Source organism: Notolepis coatsorum (genome assembly GCF_963971535.1).
Source record: "Notolepis coatsorum genome assembly, chromosome: 4".
In the NCBI taxonomy this organism is placed as follows: Eukaryota; Metazoa; Chordata; class Actinopteri; order Aulopiformes; family Paralepididae; genus Notolepis; species Notolepis coatsorum.
In genome coordinates this window covers 97411704-97433776 of record NC_140168.1, presented here as the reverse complement: position 1 = coordinate 97433776, position 22073 = coordinate 97411704, and the positions used below count along the sequence as shown (strand labels likewise).

The following is a 22073-nucleotide window of genomic DNA, read 5'->3' as shown; positions in this document are numbered from 1 at the left end:
TGTTTCTGGGAGCCTCTAGTAGTCCAGCAGCTGATGATCGCAGTGTTCTTGCTGGCCTGTAATTTATTAGAGTGTTGGCGATGTAGCTAGGTCCCTGTCCATTTAGAGCTTTGTATGTAAGGAGAAGGACCTTAAAGTAAATTCTAAATTTTACAGGAAGCCAGTGTAAAGCAGCTAAGACTGGACTAATGTGCTCTCTCCTTTTGGTTCTGGTTAGCAGTCGGGCTGCAGAGTTTTGGATTAGCTGAAGCCTCTCTGTGGTTTTCTTAGGGAGACCTGTGAAAAGTGCATTACAGTAGTCTAACCGGCTAGATAAAAATGCATGAATTAGCTTCTCAGCATCGTTTTGATTAATAAATGGTTGTACTTTTGCTATATTTCTGAGATGGAAGAACGATGTTTTCGCCACTTTGTTAATATGAGAATTGAAGTTCAGTTCTGACTTCTGAATCTATGATAACCCCGAGACTTGTGACCTCAGATTTGATCCAAGGGTTTAGTCCTCCCAGGTTCTTTATTAACGTTTATTTTTTTTTATTTTGGGGCTGATAATTAGAATTTCAGTTCTGTTCTCTTTTAGTTTCAGGAAGTTCTTACAAATTTTTATTTATTTATTGCCAATAAGCAGTCTGTAATGGAGTTAATAGCTGTATCATTTGGTTCAGCAGATATGTACAGTTGTGTATCATCCGCATAGCTATGGAAACCTACATTATGTTCTCTGATGATATCACCCAGCGGTAACATGTAAAGGGAGAAGAGTAAAGGACCTAAGCAACTCCCTTGTGCAACTCCATAGTTGTGACTCAGACATGTGGCCTCCTAGTTTAACATAGAATTTCCTCCCTCTGATGTATGTTTTAAACCAGCTTAGCACATGTTCTGAGAAACCGACAAGCCTTTCTGATAATTCCTGGCATATGCAAGACACACACACACACACACACACACACACACACACACACACACACACACACACACACACACACACACACACTAGTGATGCACCGATGTGAAAATTGTGGCCGATACCGATAACCGATATTAATATTGCTCTTCTGGCCGATACCGATATTTACCGATGTCGATATCTCTGTATAGAAAACACTTTTTTATGATAATCAAATAAAGAGCTATTTTCCAAAACGCATTTAAAAAAAAAAACGTTTGTAACTTATTTTCAGAAATGACATATTTTGAAACTATTTAAGGCCAAAACATGTAAAATAAATAAAAAAATGAATATCGGACCGATAACGATGTGTAAAAAAACTGCCATATCGGCTAGGGATGCACGATAATTATCGGGCCGATAATTATCGGGCCGATATCAGCAATTATGACGTCATCCCGATAAACCCGATAACGTTATTATAGCTCCGATAATATAATATATTTTTTGGTAAAAGAAAATGTGGTGTGGGTGAATTTGGATGAAGTGCGTTTGTTTTGACTGTCTGCTCCTCCCGTTTTGCCAGTACTGTGGTACGCCTGATAGCGTGTGGTTTAGGAACAGGGCGTTTTACACAAATCCAGCGCTCCCTTTCTTGGCTGTGACGTAGCCACGTACGTTTCTTGAAAGCAGTGCGGATGTAAACAAAGATGGCGACGCTAGTGGGGATTGTTTCAGAGGGGAAAAGTTCGCTTGCTATTTGTAATAAATGCAATGCAGAAGTTCCACAGGGAGGGAAAAGTGCAGCGGCTTGTGATACATCCAACCTAACAAGTCACCTGCGGCATCACCACCGCTGCGATGGTGTGTTATTGTGTTAACTTAAAAGCCTGCGACGACGCGGGGAGCTAAGCAAAGCTAGCCCCTTTCATGGCTGTGATGCAACCCTTGGTTGAATACGCAGTCACTTATTGCTCCGTAGTAGCCAGGTTAATTTGCACCACCAAGGACTGCTTAAAAGCTAGCGGCTTGAGCCCTTGGGTCATTTCTGTCAAACTTCTTTAATTTAGCAAACGACTCGTCAATGGGTACAAGCGTGCTTGCGCCGTCGTCGTAGGCTTCTAACACCATCGCAGCGGTGGTGATGCCGCAGGCGACCTGCTACGCTATGTGTCCACTCAAAGCCTTTCTTTCAAGGCGGACAGCTTTGAAAAAAAAAAAAAAAAAGCTTTGAGCGTCTTAGGTTGGATGTATTATAAGTTGTTGACGGATTGTGAATTTTCATTTGGAAAAATAAATATGGTCACTTTATCAGTCAAAACTGTTGTCTTGGCTTTTGTTTCGGTTGTCTGGTTAGGTCAAAACTACAGGAATATGCATTTAAGTTGGTGTTAAGTTATTGTCCTGGGAAGTCTTTTTATGTATTATTATTGTATTGTGATATGTTTTGTTTCATGTTGGAAAAAAAAAGAAAAAAAAATTTGATAAAAAATGAATATATACATTAAAATCTTTTTTTAATACAATAAATATCGGTTATCGGCTTGAGGAGCATAAAGTTATCGGTATCGGTGTCAAAAAATCAATATCGTGCATCCCTAATATCGGCCGATATTATCGTGCATCACTAACACACACACACACAGACACACACGCACACGCACACGCACACACACACACACACACAGTAGTGTTGTTATTCTTGTCAGTAGAGCGTGTGTTATGAACCTGTCCTGAACAAGCTGATTTGGAAGATTGCCAATTTATTAAGTGTGTGTGTCTATTTTCTTTCATCATGCACAATATAACTGGGGCGCTGCACGATTCTTGCTAAAATGTGAATCACGATTTTTCTCTAAGAATTGAGATCACGATTTTCTCACACTATTCTTATTTTTCGTCATCATTTAACACTTTCTATGCCACTCACGAGTTTTCTCGGAATTATTAATATTACGTTGAAAGCCACTCACGAGATTTCTCTGTTTTTTTTTTAAGCGATCTGAAATCATATTGCATCACACAAGCCTACCCTAGTCTACCCGAGAGCCGCCGGCGATCAGATGTGGAAAAAAGCGCCCCCTATCGTCTCCCAGATGACATAAGGGATTTTGGAATGGACTCAATGAAAATGGATGGGGGAAAAAATCCTGTACTCCACATTTCAGGGCTGTACACTGCGATCATCTCGTCGCAAATTGCCCCCTAATCTGGCCGGTGCGAGTGGAAAATATCATCTTAAACAGAAGTTTAAACATATTTAATTCATATTTATTGGTTATTCGTTTCTGTTACTGTATATCATCCACTTTCCATCTCCGTCTGTTAAACGCTTCCTGTTTACATTCGAGTGTGACGTCATCACCTACGGCAGCTTAGACGATCAAAACGCTTACCGAGAACAAAACCCGGAGGGGGGGGGGGGCTGGCTCTCTCATTCGTTCTCGCCCCCTCTCTCTCTCTCTCTCTTGCTCTGATTGATTGAAAACTTTATTAACAGATTGCAGAATGGGTACAATACAGTACAGCTCTCTCTACATTCAATGATTTAAAGTAGCCAAACGTTACAGACAGTATAAATACTAACTGGATAGTTGATGATATAAACATTTAATTTCATTATCTGAAATATTCTAAAATCATTAAGTCTGCTATAAGCCATTATCCCTTTGTGTGTGTGATTATTATTTTCTCACAGTAGTGTGTGTGTATATATAATTTATATATATATATATATATATGTGTGTGTGTGTGTGTTTGGCTAAAGTGGATAGAAAACACAGTACTGTGCAAAAAAAAGGCACCCAAAAGTTTTTATATAAATGGTCTTAGATGTAAATACATTTTTTATTAGTGTGTCAGTAGACTACTCTTAGTACATTTTCATTAAATAATTTTTTAAAGCATCTTCATGGTTTAATAATGCAAACATATGTTGCAGGGACTTATTATAATCATCATATTGGCGTGACTGTATGCATCAAAGGGTTAAATCAAGCATTTTTAAGTGCTTTAGAGGAAATGTCAAAATATTGCGATATATATCGTGTATCGTGATATGGCCAAAAAATATCGCGATATCATTTAGAGGCCATATCGCCCAGCCCTACTATAATGGTAAAATAGTTATTTAAAAATGTGCAGCTAAAAAATATTCTTTGCCCCTAAATTTCTCATTTAGGGGCAAGTGTGCCCCTAGTGAAAAAGCTTAGCGTACAGCCCTGCATTTTCCAGTCCACTGATGCAGCCGGGGTTACCACAGTTCATTATGGATCCTCTGAGCGCTGCGGATCATGAATTCTACTGTATCACGTTAGATCTATACACTTATCGATTTTTTCGAATGGTGATCAGGAATTGGAATATACCAGTTGGATACCATCTGATGTCAGGTAAGGAATCTATGTTATCAGTGTTAGGATAATCAGACTCATTTTGATGAAGATATAAGCTGTTTTGTGAAATGTCCTCTATCGGTTTCACTGTAAAAATCCATGAGGAGGGGGGGCAGGTGGCGCACGGAGATTACGTTCGTCACCAACACCGGGAGACACTAGGATTCGCCTGTTCGAATCCAGCTCCCGGCGTTGCTATCAGCTTGGCTGTCCTCTCACGCTGTCGCTGATACAATTGGCTGTATCAGGGGGTGGGAAGCTGAAGGGTGGGTCCTGGGCGTTGTGGACAGCGACCCCTACAGTTCGGTCGGGGCGCCTGCTCAGCGAGGGTTGGATCTGAGGAAAGATAGTGTGGCCTCCCACACGCTACACTCTCCCCGGTGAGAACCTGCGCGGCCAGGTTGGCCTGCCCCAGGCTGCACATGCGTCGGAGGAAAGCATGTGACAGTCTCCGGTCTCCCGGACCAACAGTAGGGGAAAGTACGCAACAACCAGGAAGGGTGGGATGGGAGAAAAATCGGGAAAAAGGAGGGGAAGAAAGATAATAAAAAAAAAAAGAAAAAAAAATCCATGAGGAAATGAACAAGGCTATTATCAGCGCGTGGCTCGAATGGGCGTGCGTGTACGTATAATATTGATCATCTAGCGTTTATTTGAAAACGATTCATAAATAGGCAGACAAATATCAACGTTCTGGAATATTCCAGTAAAAGACGATTATTACAAAATGGCCCAGAATGGGCTGTTTTTTACCTCAAAACGGGTGCTTTTCAAAATGCTCTCAAACGGAAATGAAGCGATAAAAAACCAATCTGCCTTGACAGCACTGACTGGAAAAGGATTCTTTGATAAGCGACGGGCAGATTAGACACATAGCCATAATTTAAAACATAGATTAGGCGATATTAAGGTTAACATTGGCGCCGATGGTGGCATTCAAGCGCTAACTCTGGTGGCACTGAAAGTGTTAAAAATACAAAAAAAATTATTATGTAAAAGAAATATTTTTAAAATCGTCATCATTTTGAAATGAGATTGAATCTATGAATGTCTATGAATCGAGAACGCGATTTTTTTTCGATTAATCGTGCAGCCCTAACTCTCTCTGTGTTGCAGCTCTGTCACAATATAATCTTAACTGTACTCTCTGTGTTGCAGCTCTGACCACAATATAACGTTAACTGTACTCTCTGTGTTGCAGCTCTGGCCAGCCTGGGCTATGAGAAGACCTGTGTGCTGTTTAACTCAGCAGCTCTGGCCAGTCAGATCGCCTCGGAGCAGAACCTGGATAATGACGAGGGGCTGAAGGCCGCAGCCAGACTCTACCAGGTACTGTCATCAATATACACTGGTTTTACCGGGTGGCTAAGTGGCGCAGTGGGCAAGGCCGCTCGCCACTAACGCAGGAGATGCTGAGTTTGAGCCCAGCTCTCTGCGTTGCTACCAGCTTGGCTGGTCGTTCATACTAACACAATTGGCAGTGTTAGGGGTGGGAAAACTGGTGGGTGGGGATTGGACGTTGTGGACAGCGACTCCTACAGGTCGGTTGGTGCGCCTGTACAGCAGAATCAGGAAGTAACAGGGGCAGCGTGAGCCTCCCACGCGTTACTCCTCGCCACTGAGAGATTGCGCTGTACAGGTGAAAAGATGCGACAGCTGCCTCCTCGTGTACCGGAAGTGACACGTGATGCAAGGCTTCGTCCACATTGCAGCCAGCCAGTGGGAGGCATAGTCTAGCAACGTGGGAGACAGGGGAAGGGAGAATTGAAGGGAGAATTGGCGAGGCGAAATTGGGATGGGAGAAAAATAGAAAAATAAGGAGAAAAAGTGGATCAAAAAAAATATATACACTGGTTTTACCAACATAGACTGTCAGATATAGTATTCACCATAGTTTTTATTTAATTTATTTATTTTTATTTATCCTTTTATTTATCCAGGAATGTCCCATTGAGATACAAGATCTCTTCTTCCAGGGAGTCCTGACCAACACGGCACACGACAAGTTTCAACATAAAAACAGGGCATATAGAATATACCGTACATTAAACAAAAAACATACAAATCAAATACAAACACAGAAGGCCATTTGTGCAGTGGCAAGAAGCATAATCAGATCAGCAATAGCATCAGGTAAAACGGTTACTTGTTTCATGAAGGGCTAGTCGTAGCATACCTTTAAAAGCATTCACAGCAGGAAGTGCCTCTAGACACAGTTTCACTTGCAGCGTGTTCCATAAAAAGGGAGCATAGGAGCGGCTGGGTAGGGCAGTGGAGAATGCACTCGCCTATCACAGCAGAGACTCTGGGATCGAATCCAGCTGTCAGCGGTACCTCCGGCTTGGTCAGTCGTCCCTACTAACACAATTGGCAGTGTTAATAGCGGGTGGGAAGCGGTGGGTATGTGTCCTGGTCGTTGTAAACTGCGGTTCCTACTGGTCGGTCGGGGCGCCTGTTCAGCAGGGAGGGGATCGGGGGGAAATAGTGTGAACCTCCGCACGCGTTACGTTCCCCCAGTGAGAGTCCTCGCTGTCAGGTGAAAAGAAGCGGCTGGCTGACTCCACATGTATCGGAGGAGGCGTGTGGTAGTTCTACACCCTCCCTAGGCCGACAGTGGGGCAATGCGCGCAACGACCAGTAAGGGAATTGGCATAACTACTAAATTGGGATGGGAGGAAAAAAAAAGGGGGGGAGCATAGTAGGAGAATGCAGCATTACCAAGCTCTGACTGCATCAAAGGAACATTTAAAAGCATCCCATTTGCTGCTCGTCTGGTAATAAAAAAGCAATTATAAAAATAGGTTATTAGCTAAACTGGTTCCACAATACTAAATACTTGCTAGTCGTGCTTTGTGAAATACTCCCCAGGCCAGGCAGGGCACGTAGAGTCAAGTAGCAGTGAGGACTCTTAAAGGACTTTTAAAGGGGTTGTGGGCTTGTACGGCTGTAACTAGGTGTTTTTTCGACCATACAAAACATTCAAATGTTATAGACCTGGGCACAATGTGGGCTTCTCTGGGCGGTTAACCGTCTGTAGTGTGGTAGTGAAAGGGTTAACCTTCTGTAGTGTGGTAGTGAAAGGGTAACCTTCTGTAGTGTGGTAGTGAAAGGGTTAACCTTCTGTAGTGGTAGTGAAAGGGTTAACCTTCTGTAGTGTGGTAGTGAAAGGGTTAACCGTCTGTAGTGTGGTAGTGAAAGGTTAACCTTCTGTAGTGTGGTAGTGAAAGGTTAACCTTCTGTAGTGTGGTAGTGAAAGGGTTAACCTTCTGTAGTGTGGTAGTGAAAGGTTAACCTTCTGTAGTGTGGTAGTGAAAGGTTAACCATCTCTAGTGTGGTAGTGAAAGGTTAACCTTCTGTAGTGTGGTAGTGAAAGTGTTAACCTTCTGTAGTGTGGTAGTGAAAGGCTAACCTTCTGTAGTGTGGTAGTGAAAGGTTAACCTTCTGTAGTGTGGTAGTGAAAGGTTAACCTTCTGTAGTGTGGTAGTGAAAGGTTAACCTTCTGTAGTGTGGTAGTGAAAGGTTAACCTTCTGTAGTGTGGTAGTGAAAGGTTAACCTTCTGTAGTGTGGTAGTGAAAGGTTAACCTTCTGTAGTGTGGTAGTGAAAGGTTAACCTTCTGTAGTGTGGTAGTGAAAGGTTAACCTTCTGTAGTGTGGTAGTGAAAGGTTAACCTTCTGTAGTGTGGTAGTGAAAGGTTAACCTTCTGTAGTGTGGTAGTGAAAGGCTAACCTTCTGTAGTGGTAGTGAAAGGTTAACCTTCTGTAGTGTCGTAGTGAAAGGTTAACCTTCTGTAGTGTGGTAGTGAAAGGTTAACCTTCTGTAGTGTGGTCAGGGTTTCCGTTGTCCGGTAATTACCGGTATTTGACCGGCAAAATCTGTTGAAGTCCGACATATTTAATCTCTCCGGTCTTAATGTCCGGTGAAAATAATTCCCTTTAAGCACAATTTGATTATTTGAATTGTATTAAAATAGGCTAAAATTAAATAGCCTATGCGATGAACGAAACAATCATTACATTTGTTTCATCGTTGCTTCACAAAGCAGGTCTAATAATGACAACGACGTTGTCAGCGAGAGCTTAATGCTGGGTTTGCGAGTGCATGTGCAGCTGCAGAGCCGGCACAGCCCACCAGCGATGCCGGCACAGTGCAAAACTCCAATTCAGCCATTGGCAATTCAGCTGTTTGGTGGGGGGCGCTGATGAGCGGTCCCCAGATAGAGCCTGAAAACAGCTGAATCTGCTGCTCTGCAGCGACATACTCTTTGCAAATAAGTCGTTGCGAGGTGGAGAGAGTCATCACGCAAACCCACGATAATGTTGCCGTCTCTCTCTGCCAAATTTCTCAGTTCTTCGCTTGTTATAATTAATACAAATGTCCAATATAACAGATTTTGTTAGCTCATAAAAATGTGATTATAACAGACTGCTGTTTTATTAATGTCGGGCCGACTGCCCACAGACACCTATTTGATTTAAAGTCGGCAGCAGCACGGAGTCTCGGGACTTATTTTATTTGGAATATAATGATTGTATACGCAAAAGTAGCCTAGTTTTAAGTAAAAATATTATAAATCTACATGCCTTGAGGATGTCATTCTTTATATAGCCTGTTGTTTTTAAGCTCAATAAACTCTGACCGGAATTTCTCTCATTTGATCGGGACCCTGAGACCGGCAACAATTTTTTCTAACGGAAACCCTGAGTGTCGTAGTGAAAGGTTAACCTTCTGTAGTGAAAGGGTTATTAACCTTCTGTAGTGTGGTTGTGAAAGGGTTAACCCTTTGTCGTGGGGCAGTGAAAGGGTTAACGTTCTGTGTTGTCGCAGTGAAAGGGTCAGGGTTTCCGTTAGAAAAAATTGTTGCCGGTCTCAGGGTCCGGTAGATTTAAATCTACCGGTCAAATGAGAGAAATTCCGGTCAGAGTTTATTGAGCTTAAAAATAATTGACATCCTCAAGGCATGTAGATTTATAATATTTTAACTTAAAACTAGGCTACTTTTGCGTATACAATCATTATATTCCAAATAAAATAAGTCCAGAGACTCCGTGCTGCTGCCGACTTTAAATCAAATAGGTGTCTGTGGGCAGTCGCCCGACATTATTAAACAGCAGTCTGTTATAATCACATTTTTATGAGCTAAAGAATTCCGTTATATTGGACATTTGTATTAATTATATCAAGCGAAGAACTGAGAAATTTGGCAGAGAGAGACGGCAACATTATCGTGGGTTTGCGTGATGACTCCACCTCGCAACGACTTATTTGCAAAGAGTATGGCTGCAGAGCAGCAGATTCAGCTGTTTTTTGGCTCTATCTGGGGACCGCTCAACAGCGCCCCCCACCCAACAGCTGAATTGCCAATGGCTGAATTGGAGTACTGCACTGTGCTGCTGCTGCTCCGGCTCTGCAGCTACACATGCACTCGCAAAACCCAGCACTAAGCTCTCGCTGACAACATTATTATACCTGCTTGGTGAAGCAACGATGAAACAAATGTAATGATTGTTTCGTTCATCGCATAGGCTATTTAATTTTAGCCTATTTTAATACAATTCAAATAATCAAATTGTGCTTAGAGGGCATTATTTTCACCGGACATTAAGACCGGAGAGATTAAATATGTCGGACTTCAACAGATTTTGCCGGTCAAATACCGGTAATTACCGGCTAAGGGAAACGCTGGAAAGGGTTAACCTTCTGTGTTGTCGCAGTAAAAGGGTTAACCCTTTGGTAGTGTGGTAGTGAAAGGGTTAAGACCGATGGCGATGCCGAGGACGAGCGCCGCGCGCCCCAGCCCAGCCCCACCGTTCATTGTACCACCGGGTAAATCGCAATTTTTTATTGGATTGTCATGACAAACCAATTCTCTAATCCAACATATATGTAAAGAAACAACATACTCCAGTTAACGGTATATTTTTTTAATGATTCGTTACGGCGTAATCAATACTTAATTGCGTTCGGGACCTCCATATTTTGGGGGTATTCATCAGAAAACTCGGATTCCGGGATTCGGCTCCCATCAGTGGGGCAAGAACTGGATTTTCAGCCTCGCTCTCTGGACCTTAAACGGAGTTTCGATTCCTGGCTAGAGGAGCGCGTCGCGGCTCATGCACATGCGCACGCTCGGCCAATCAGAGCGCAAAACGCCAATGCGGAAGCACTCTTGGGCTGCCTTTTAATATAGACACGTCCTGGACTCCAGTCCTACAGCACTGCCCCGTGGTAACGGAGAAGCCTTTTATTCTTTCAAATCTTTTTAATTTGACCCATCCTCTAATTCGAGCTGCAAGGGGAAATAAGGCCTGTTTATAATGTTTCTGTTTGAAAAGGTCTATACGTCTACGAAACACTGGGGAAATATCTTAGGACAAATGCTGGACAGAAAACACTGTCGATGGGGTGATACTGACTGTTGTAGTTTTTCTAGTCAAATCCTGGACCTTTTGTTTTTTGAGGGTGTTGTTTGTTTTGGTGCGATGCTTTTAGGCTAGTTTTACATAGTGAAACTTCCCTGCGGCTAGTTGCAGGTTGCAAAAAAAACTATTTCCATGCAATTAGACTGTTGCACAAAGCAATTCAAAATGATCAAAGTGCAATCAATGCACACTCAGTGTAATCGTTTATTCCATTAACATTAGCTGCTAGATTGGTATTATTTTAGCTCCAGCTTCCAAGAGGAAAGCTGCCTGACTGATCTGTGAGTCGACTGTTTATATTCGGCCTGCAATTGCGTTGAATAAGCACGTAATCTGGCTCTGCAGCATAAAAACAGCCCGACAGCCAGTGAGAATCAGCCTGCAGCCAACTTTACGCTGAGCAAGCCTTCCTGTCAATCACGTTGATTAACAAATACAATCAGTTTGACAAGAAGGCTGGCTGCCCCCAAATCAATAACCATTTCATGAACAAATATGCAAATTTGCCATGTGCTTTATTTAGCGAGAGACAACATTGTTTACCTTTAGACTGTGGCATTCTGATAGTACTTTGTGATGATGTCACACTAACTAAACACTGCCTCTCCAGATATTTTTTTTAATAGTCTAGTTCATAGCAGCGGCGGTCCTAATTCAGCTGCGGCTGAAACACTGAGCTTTATGATATCAATCCTGCGTTGATCCAACCATGTCTTCACCCCGATTGCAACATGTGTGTAACGTTACTCCACAACGTATGCCGTTGGTGACAATCAAAGCATCAAAAAACGACCCCCCCCCCCCCTCTCATGCATTCATGATGAAACATAATACCTATGATATAGATTTGATTTGGGAATAATAGCGTGTACAGGCAAGAAAGGGCAACGTTTATAGTAGAATTGACGTATAAGCCTATTACTCAGCCTTTCGGGAATTACCCCAGACCACGCTATAATGATAATTATATTCACCACGTTATAACACAGGAACGTATTTTTCACATATTGAACGATAGATAGGTGGTGTCAAATGGGCCATAGTATTGTATATCCATAGCTATAATATAGAATATAGTTATAGCCAGGGTTCGAAATTAACGGGGGCTTGGGGCAAAATGCCCTCGAAAATTGACCAAATGCCCTCGAAAATCAGTTAAGGGGGGCAAAAAAAGCCCCAGACAGTTTACTAATTATATATATATAATTATATATATGCTCTACAGTGCGAGCATTTCCCTCGTATTGCCCCTAATAATATGTGTGTGTGCAAACCGGAAAAATCATTTACTTGCAGTGTGCGAGACAGACGAGTGATTGTGAAGATTACAAAACAGCTCCGCTGTTAATAGTTCAGATTGAAACTGGACTGAAATTCAGTTTTTGGGTGGAATGTTTGTTCCAAGGAGGAGGGAGGCGGGGCCCGCTGCGTGTTACAGGCACTTAAGAGGTGCTGCGAACACAGAGAGAGCGCTCTGCTCTCATCAAGCATTACACTGCTATCTTAACGTTAGCAAGCTAAGCATCTGCATAGCGCGACCTGTGTAACGTTAAGTAACTTGTGTTCGGCGGGGAAAGACCATTCCATTTGTAACACAACTCCAAAAGAATAACATCCAAATCCGATCCCGATGCGCATTTCCTTCATTCCACAGCGCTGAGCGCGCAACGTATTTCATTGATCGATCTGGCCAGAGCCTATACTCACAAACGTTGCGTGTGTGGGGTTTTTCATCAATTTGAAACAAGCCTCTTGACTGTTGGAATTAGGGATGTTAAAAATAAAATATCTAATAATATTATTCAATATTAGACATTCATTGATCCAGAGGCAACCGGTTATTATATCAAGACAACAACACAACTTGCCCTCACTCAGGGACAATAATATTTAATCTATTTAGATAGAGTATGTATGTATTATTTACAGATAATTGAAGGTACCTCAAAACATGAAACCAAGCCATGATGTCACACATCGTGTGCCGTGTGTGTGTGTTACTTGAACAATTGTCACTGTGCTCCTAAATTTCTGTGTGCTCCTAAATTTGTATTTAGATTTTATTTATTAACATTTTATTTAGGAGCACATGTGCTCCTTGGGAAAAAGGTTAGCGTAGAGCCCTATATATGGAGACATTAACATTACGTTATCAAACATAGGGACGAAGACTGTAAAAAAAAAGTGTCAAGAATGTTTTATAATCTTTATGTTAATTTTCATTATAAAAATGTTGTGCCCCCGAAATACAAAAAAAAGCCCCCGAAAAGCAATTAAGGGGGGCAAAAAAAGCCCTTGAATTTTTTTTTTAATTTCTAACCCTGGTTATAGCTCTACAAAAAAGGTGACGCACTCCTATCTTTTAAAGCGTGGCAGTGCTAGAACGGGGCCCCGTCTAATCCCCGGCGGTCAATGAGTTAAAGTGCTTGATTTTTTACAAAAAGATGTCATGGCCTGGAATTCCTTAAACAGCCCTTTTTTTTAACAAGGTGCTTAAAAAGTCCTTGAAATTAAAATCAACCATTCGCATTAAAAGTTTTGTTCATCCATGATAAACATTTTCTCAATCAAGAAATATAGTTATTTCTTTTATCTAAAGTGTAACTAATTGTCGGAAATTGTTTTTTTTTTTTTTTTTTAATTTTTTTTATTATTGCAAAACAAAACTTATTAAAAGTCAGTACTCAACACACAATGTATAATGAAACTTTCAGTAAAGGTGGTTAAAATATATGCAAGTACAGAAACAGGATAAAACAAAAATAGTCAATAATAACATTTTAACCGTATACCGTGTATATCCAGCGAAGTTACAATTATGTAAATGTTAGTATATAATATACCCCGAATACCTATTTTCTAAAACCCTACACACATATGCTCCAGCTCAATTCCCCCCCTCCCGGACCCCCTCTTGGATAGTACCTCCATTATCCCTCACTCCTAACCAGACATCACCATTATAGGCTAGCTTTTATTCTCTCCACCACTTCTAACCACATTAACATTTTGGATTCATTGAGCCCTAGAATTCTTGCTGTTGATATTTCTTGATATATCACATCAAGATATGTAAGAAACCACACTTTCCGGCACATTTTTTCCGGTTGAAACCAACGTGATGCAATCAGTTTTTTAGCTACTGTGATACCCGATAAAACCAATCTTTTTAGTTGTGGGTTCACTGCAAACTCAAAAACATCATTCAATAGCAATACCGCGGGGTGTACAGGTATATTCCAAAATACGAGTATTGATAATTGTTGGGACACATCTTCCCAGAATGCCTTAACTGGTGGGCAGTCCCAATACATGTGCATAAATGTTCCTTCGTCCCCATTTGTACATTGGGAGCATTTGGAGTTTTGTATAAGCCCCATTTTGCACAGCCTTATAGGAGTCAAGTATGTCCTGTGAATATAGTTCAGATTGATTTGTTGATGATCCGGGTTCCTTGATGTAAGTCGGACATTTGCCCAGGCTCCTTGCCAATCAAAGTCATTTTCCAGGTCTGGTATATCCCTCCTCCAGACATTGTCTAGTTGAAGGGTTTCGTACGAGGACGTTAGTAATTGTGAATAAAAACCTGATACAAAACCTCCCAATGTATTTCTGTCATAGAAAAATTTGTGGTATCTGTGGTGTTCAATTGGTATGTGTAATGGAACACCGTGAGATCTCATACAAAGTTTTAACTGTATGTAAAAAAGCCATGTGGACTCGGTGAGGTTAAACTTTATGCATATTTCGACATAACTACAGAGGCCCTTGTTATTAAAAATATCCCCTAATGAGTGTATGCCTCTTTCTTCCCATACAGGGAATCTTATAGGTCGTTTTCCCATTAAGAGAGCATTGTTATTGAATATGGGAGTGTGATTATGCCATACTTGATTGTTAGGAAATTTCCTTTGAGTTTCCCGCCATGTCCTGATTGCATGGGTTATTATTGGGCCAAATTCTCGCTCACAATGCTTGATTGAAAGTTTAGTGTATGCTATGTCTTTCAATCTCTGTGGGGCTACTATGTTTTCTTCTAATTTTCTCCAAGATACCAAAGCCTCGGGGTCAAACCATATCTTCTTCAATGGTCTTAATGTGAAGGCATTAAAATATTGTAAAAAATCTGGGACTGCCATGCCACCGTCTGCTTTACTTCTCTGTGCGGTGGATCTTTTTATGCGAGGTGGTTTGTTATTCCAAATAAATTTGTATGTGGAGGTTTGTAATCTTTTCCAGTAGCCCTCTGGAGGAGGTAACGGAAGCATTGAGCTGAAGAAATTGATTCTTGGTAATACATCCATCTTAACTATTGATACCCTTGCCTGTACTGAGTTTTTAAGTTTTGCCCACCTGTCCAGGTCGTCCTTGATTTTGTTCTGTATTTTTGTGTAATTGTGCTTCACCGTTTGTCTTATGGTGGGGAATATTTCCACTCCCAAGCATCTGAAATGTTTTACCATCGGTATCGCACCTGGGAGGGTTATATCTTTTTTTGCAGGGGTGTTAAGTGGAAGGAAAGCCGACTTCGGCCAATTTATCTTAAATCCCGATAAATCACCAAAGTTCTCAATCAACTTGAGCAGATGAGGCAATGTGGTGTTGGGGTTTTGCATGAACAATATTACGTCGTCCGCATATAAACTAATTTTTTGTTGTGTGCCCTTGATTACGATTGGTTCTATGGATTGGGATTGTCTTATATATTGTGCTAAAGGCTCTAATGATAAATTGAATAGTCCGGGACTAAGAGGGCAACCCTGTCTGGCAGAGCGTGATACCGGAAAGATTTTGGAGATGATTGTGCCTGTTGTAATCATGGCCGATGGGTCCTTGTATAGTACTTTAATCATATCAATGAAACCTTTTCCTAACCCCATCCTTTCCAATACTGCCCATAGAAACGACCATTCCAACCTGTCAAATGCTTTCATAGCATCCAGGGATAGTATCGCCTTAGGTGTGATGTCCTCTTTGTCTGTATCTAGTACGTGCAGTATTCGCCTTATGTTATCATTGATCAGGCGACCTTTTATGAAGCCTGTTTGGTCCGTATGAACTAAAGACGTCATATGCTTTTGCAATCTGATGGCTAATATCTTAGAGTACAGTTTGACATCGGTTCCGAGGAGGCTTAAAGGACGGTAACTACCGCATTCAGTGGGGTCTTTGTCTTTTTTGTGAAGAACTGAAATGAGTGCGGTATTTTGGTGTTCGATGAAGCTTCCCTCTTTGACTGAGTATAAGATCATATTTAGTAATAAGGGTCCAAATATGTCCCAGCAAGAAATGTACATTTCTGATGGGATACCGTCAATTCCCGGAGCTTTGCCGTTTTTCATTCCGGATATGGCCTTCTTGAGTTCTTCTAATGTGATCGGTACTTCTAACTGTTTAGCGTCTTCATCTGTAAGTTTAGGGAGAGTAATTTGATTAAGATATGTGTCTAATTTGTCTTGATCAAAGGTCGTTTCTGAGTTATATAAATCGGAGTAGAATTCTTTGAATGTATCGTTTATTATTTTGGGTTCTGTTACTAGAGCTTGTTGTTTCCTAATGGCAGTTATATCTGCAAATTTTGCATTAATTCTTAGTCGCATGGCTAATAGGTGACTAGGTTTAGAACCTTGGAAGTACTGCTGTTGTCTAGTGCTGCGTATTTGCAATTCCGATTTTTGTCTGTACATTGCTTTGATCTCGGTCTTTAGAATGTTAACTTGGTTATCTAGTCTAGTAGAGTTGTTGTATTTTAAAGAATTAAAAAGCGTTGAGTAAAGCGTTTCCATTTCAGACAGTTTTGTGTTTTGATTTTTGCGCAATATGGAGGTAAATCTATCCGAGAAATCCTTGATCATACTCTTTACCGACATCCATAATATTCTGGGATCTCGCACCGAGTTAGCATTAACTTGTAGGAATACTGTGAGAGCTTCTTTAATTTGTGTAATGAATTCCTTGTTGTTAAGCAGCATCGAATTAAAACGCCATCTTGGGGCCCGGGTAGATAATGTACCAAATGTTGCTTTCAGGATTAAGTAGCAGTGATCTGATAGCGCATTGGGTGTCATTTCCACTTCGTATTTATCAAATATTCTCGGGGATGCAAAGACGTAATCAATTCTGGATAGTGTGTTGTGTCTCGCCGAACGACAGGAGTACTTGCGGGTCATGGGGTTAAGTGAACGCCATAAATCAGTTACTCCTGTTGATTTCGACCAATCTTTTAATGCTTTAGATGAATTCTTTTGTTCGCTGGAGAAGGAAAGGTAAGTTTTGTCCATCCTTGGGTTCCAAATGGCATTAAAATCCGCACCTATTATGTATGAGTACTCGGGATGGTTTAACATTTCTCCTGTTAGTGAAGTGAAGAAACCCACTTCGTACAAATTCGGGGCATATACCGCTGCCAATGCAATTTTCCTGTTATTGTGTATAATCCTAGCTATAGTTATGCGCCCCTCAGCATCCGACCATACCCCTTGCAATTCGATATTTAATTTGCGTCTGACGACTATGGCTACCCCTCTAGTTCTCGTAGCAAAAGAAGAGTGACCAATATTATGGTATATGTTATCCGCTAACGTATTTATGTCTCCCTCTAAAATGTGCGTTTCGCTTAATAGTGCCACGTCCACATGTTCTTTTTTCATCAGTGTAAGCACGCTTTTGCGCTTGTGTTGTTTGTTTATCCCACCGGTGTTCCATACCATTATATTCAAACTAGCCATAGTCTATGCATGTTTTCGTGTAGTTTTTGGTAATGTTTCTGGAGTATGAAGCTACAATAGATGCACATCCAATTAATGAGGTCCCGTTGAGAGCTGAGCTTAAAAACATATATATATACAAATAAAAATCCCCTATTTTCCCCTCTCCCAGAAAGTCGAACATGCCTGTGTTCCAAGAACACATCCTCCGCGATTGACTTTCTCCCATGGTCCACCGGATTGCCCAACCTGAGCATTGTAATCCTAATTTTCCTATGCTCATTGCCATAGGATCTAACATTTCCATTCTATTGCAATAGAATGTCGCTTTTGGTCTTGCACCTTCCCTTACTGTAATGAAGTATTGTGATAAATAACCTAAAGATAAAAATAAAAAATAAAATAAAAAGAGAATAAACCTTTATCGACATATTCCTTTGAACCCTCCACCAACGTGTGAGGGAAAAAAAAAAAGGAAAAGATTGTAGATCAGTATTGACACTTAATGTGAAGAACATTGGAAAAGAATAATGTAAGTTACAATATATTTAAAAAATATATAGTAATATTGACACCTTAATGTGAAGAACATTGGAAAAGAACAATGTAAGTTAAATTATATTTAAAAAATATAGGGTGATGAGAAGAAAAAATTTAATAAAATAAAAATCAATGGAAAGATATAGATAAGGAATAAGAGATAAATAATTATCAACGTGGAGAAGCCACTAGAACCGATTTAACTGATTAGATAAGATAGAAAAGCAGCGCCTTTTAGCGCTTCAATGTGCCTTTAATGGAGTGATTACTTAAATTGTTAGAATAACCTTGCTGTGCCCATACGTTTATGTGTGGATAATTTTAAAGTATTATTAAGGGCTGATTGCACTTCATTTAATTTATATATGCTATGTGTATGCACACCGAATGTTATTGTTAGAGTTGTATGCTTCGTTGTCATGGTGCCTTATATTCTAGAAGGTTGTAGAATATACTAGTGCCTAGACTATTTTACTTCGTTGTCATGGTGCCTTATATTCTAGAAGGTTGTAGAATATACTAGTGCCTAGACTATTTTACATTCCAGAATGATCTAAGAGACCCAGGGCTTTTGAGCGATAAACCCAGAATATTCCAGATAGATCTTTTTGCATTGATATTTATTTGTCCCCTCAGAGACCAGAGACTGAAATTATAATGTATTATGAATCGTATTATACACAGTAAACATTGTTATAGACGACTTGCATATCGTTTGCTACTTTGATGAACACAGCAATGTTATTCCAACACTGGTGGAATGACCTCATTGATGAACACAATAAAGTCATTCCAACACTGGTATATATTTAGAGAGAGGCTTAACTGATTCCGGCATTTCCGTCATGCTTTGGGTTATTTGCTGCATTTTGAATCAGGAAATCCTCAGCATCAAAGGGTGTAAATGGACCTGACCTGCGGCCGTTATTGTCCAAGAATGATAACAGCGCCGGATATGCTAGCCTTGGCTTGTGGCCGGCTGTGTACAGCTTTTGCATCACAACTTTGTATGGTTGACGTCGGATGATGGCCTCTCTGCTCAAATCTTCGTAGATAAATATTGGTTTATCACCATACTTCAGCTTCCCACGTTGGTTGCGAGCATATTTGATGATTTCATCCCTTGTTGTAGTTTTCCGCAGAGTGACAATGATGACTCTCGGCCCGTTGATATTTTGCCCCTGGGAACCAATTCTGTAAACTTGTTCCACTTCTGGCACTTTGTTTGGATCGGAGTTATTCAAAATCGTTGATAACTCGTTTGGAAAGTTGATGTCATCGCAGTTCACTGATTCATCAAGCCCCACAATGCGGATGTTATTCCGCCTGTGGTAACGATGGGTTTCTAGTTGCCTCTCCATCACTTCGTTTTTAAGCAATTTTATTTCCCTCCGGTATTCATCTTTAACTTTTTCCATCTCTTCTCCCATCACTGTCATGATACCTTCGTTCGCCTTGACTGCTTTTGTGTTTTCTGTCACCGAAATCTCCACTGTCGTGATTCGCTCTGACTGTGCATCGAACGCTTTCTTGACTTCTTCTAATTTCTCATCGATGTGATCGAATTTAGCCTCGATGCGATCGAATTTAGCCTCGACGTTTGCCTCGAGCGCCTTGATGTGTGTAATCTGCAGGTTAGACTGTTCTACCATCTGTTCTTTCATCAGGTTAGACTGTTCTACCATCTGTTCTTTCATCAGGTTAGACTGTTCTACCATCTGTTCTTTCATCTGGTTAGACTGTTCTAACTGTTCTTTCATCATGTTAGACTGTTCTACCATCAGGTTAGACAATGTGTTGAAATCGGGTGGATTTCTGCTTACTTCAGTTGACGACATATGGTAGATAGATGCAGTGACGTTGGAATCCATAAATCTGGCTGCTCTCCCTCTCACGGAGCTTGAATCTGTACCTTCTTTTATGTTGGTCTCTATTGACTCTCTTTCGGGGACCGTAATCGATGATCCCGGTACGTTGTCCTCTTCCTTCTCCTCCTCGGAGCTTGTCGCCGTCGGCTCAGAACCAGCGACGGTTCGGACGCGTCTATCTCGTTTTTTTACGTCCTGCGCCGTTGAAGTTGCCGTAGTTATTTTCTCTGCCTTCTTTCCACCTTTAACCATATTGTCTTTTGATATGGTTAGTAGAGGGTCTTAACAATACATACGATGTGGTCTATTCTCTTTCTTTACTGTCCAAATAATGTTTTTAAACGAAATTAGCGTTAGTGGGAGCGGAGCAATTGCAAAATGCGTGTGCTACATGTTGTAGCGTAACCGGTAACACACGGAAATTGTTTTTAAGTAGGGATGTCCGATATTATCGGCCTACCGATATTATCGGCCGATCGGTATCGGAAATTAAGAGTTGGACAATATCGGTATATCGGTATCGGTAAAAAAGCCAATATCGAGCATCCCTAGTTTTAAGCCATAAATATTGGATCCGATTATTTTTCAATAATAAAAAAAAACAGCCATTAAAACTGAATTGTATCCTTTTTAAATGCTCTTTTAAAATGAAAAATAGTGATTGGAAAAGTATGTGAAAGTCCTTGAATTTCATTTTGCAATGTCTGTGAGAACCCTGCAACAGAATAGCTTTACATTCATAAAACAAATCACAGCAGTTAATACCAAGTGCATCACATGGCTGATGCAAGAGGTTAGGTGGATACAATGTAACGTTGTGTCTATCATTACTGTCATCTTTTATTACTAGGTACAACGTACTGGAACTGCTCCAGGTGGCTATCAGTGCACTAATGCTTTATTGTCTTCCTTTTGTTTATTTACACATAAAAACAATGACATATAATACAATATAATCCACAAAGAAATGTGAAGGAAATTGCCTAAAAACCCTCTAGTGCAGGGGTCTCAAACTCGCGGGCCATTTGCGGCCCGCAGGATGATATTTTGCGGCCCCCTACCTGACATCAAAGTGTAGTGTTAATGCGGCCTGCGCGCAACTGTTTGCCGAGTCGTTGCGCGAGAGTTGGACGATTATGGGGCTGCGGCACTGCAGATCCAATGATCCGCACGGACGTTAGACGTGTTGCACTCGCTACACCCAAGTCGCAGAGGCTCTGGCTAGTAGTAACGTTATCATGTTGTGATTTTCGAAGCAAAATAAATATTCAACATTCTCTTTTGAGACTCCGCCTCAGAGTCTTATCCTTTGGCACTTGGAACTTACTGTACTTTGCTTGCAGGTCTGCAGCCATTATTGCTGGATTATGAATAGCCCCAACTTTAGCCAAGGTACCATTAGCAAGCTAAGCTAGCTGACCTAGCTCGTCTTCCCCGCATTGTCATTTGATAACGTTCGTCAGCTAACGCTAGGCAGTAGCTACTTGACTTAAATACGATTCACCGTGGGTGCATTATTGTTGATAGACGGACAGTGTCGGGTCCTGGAGAAAGGACAGGCCATCATCTGATTTGATGTAACGTTAAAGCGGATGTTGTTCCAACTAGCTAGCTTTTCAGCTGTTAATGCTACAGTATAATAACACGTGCAAGCAAAACACATCCCGCCTGAGCTCCCCGTCACACGCTCTGTCGGGGACAATGGAATTTAAGTATCTGCTGCTAAAATGACAAACGGCATCACACTTTAAAACACGTTGATTTTATAATCATCACTCTCCACAGGAGATAAATGACGTCATGCGATCGGAGGCTAGAATTTCCGATACTGGTGAATGAATGAAAACTTTAGTTAACAGATTGCAGAATGGGTACAATACAGTACGGCTCAATACACACAATTGTTAAGGGGATGCAGACCAGAGAAAGACTTTCGTCTTGTTTACATCAGGGTCCCCCATTTTCAATTCATAGTGTGGTCTTCAATTCATATGCCTTTTCATAGATAGATAGATATATTTATAGACATTTTACAGCAGCAAGCATGCAAACTAAACGGATGTCCTGATGAATTGAAAATGGGGGACCCTGATGTAAACAAGACGAAAGTACTTCTCTGGTCTGCATCCCCCCAACAATTGTGTGTATTGAGCCGCACTGCACTGGTATCGGAACAACTCTAATTTTAATGCAACCTTTCCTCAAAATTCAGTGCTAAGAACCACAAAAATAAATGGAATGAAATCATCA

At 41.0% G+C, this 22073-nt stretch overlaps 1 protein-coding gene across 1 annotated transcript in view; it reads left to right on the top strand.

The window, feature by feature from the left end:
• pdcd6ip (programmed cell death 6 interacting protein) overlaps positions 1-22073 on the top strand; it is a 112094-nt gene that overhangs the window by 23016 nt on the left and 67005 nt on the right. Inside the window, 1 exon segment of the mRNA XM_084312588.1 lies at positions 5489-5616. Coding sequence (XP_084168714.1) covers positions 5489-5616 — 128 coding nt within the window.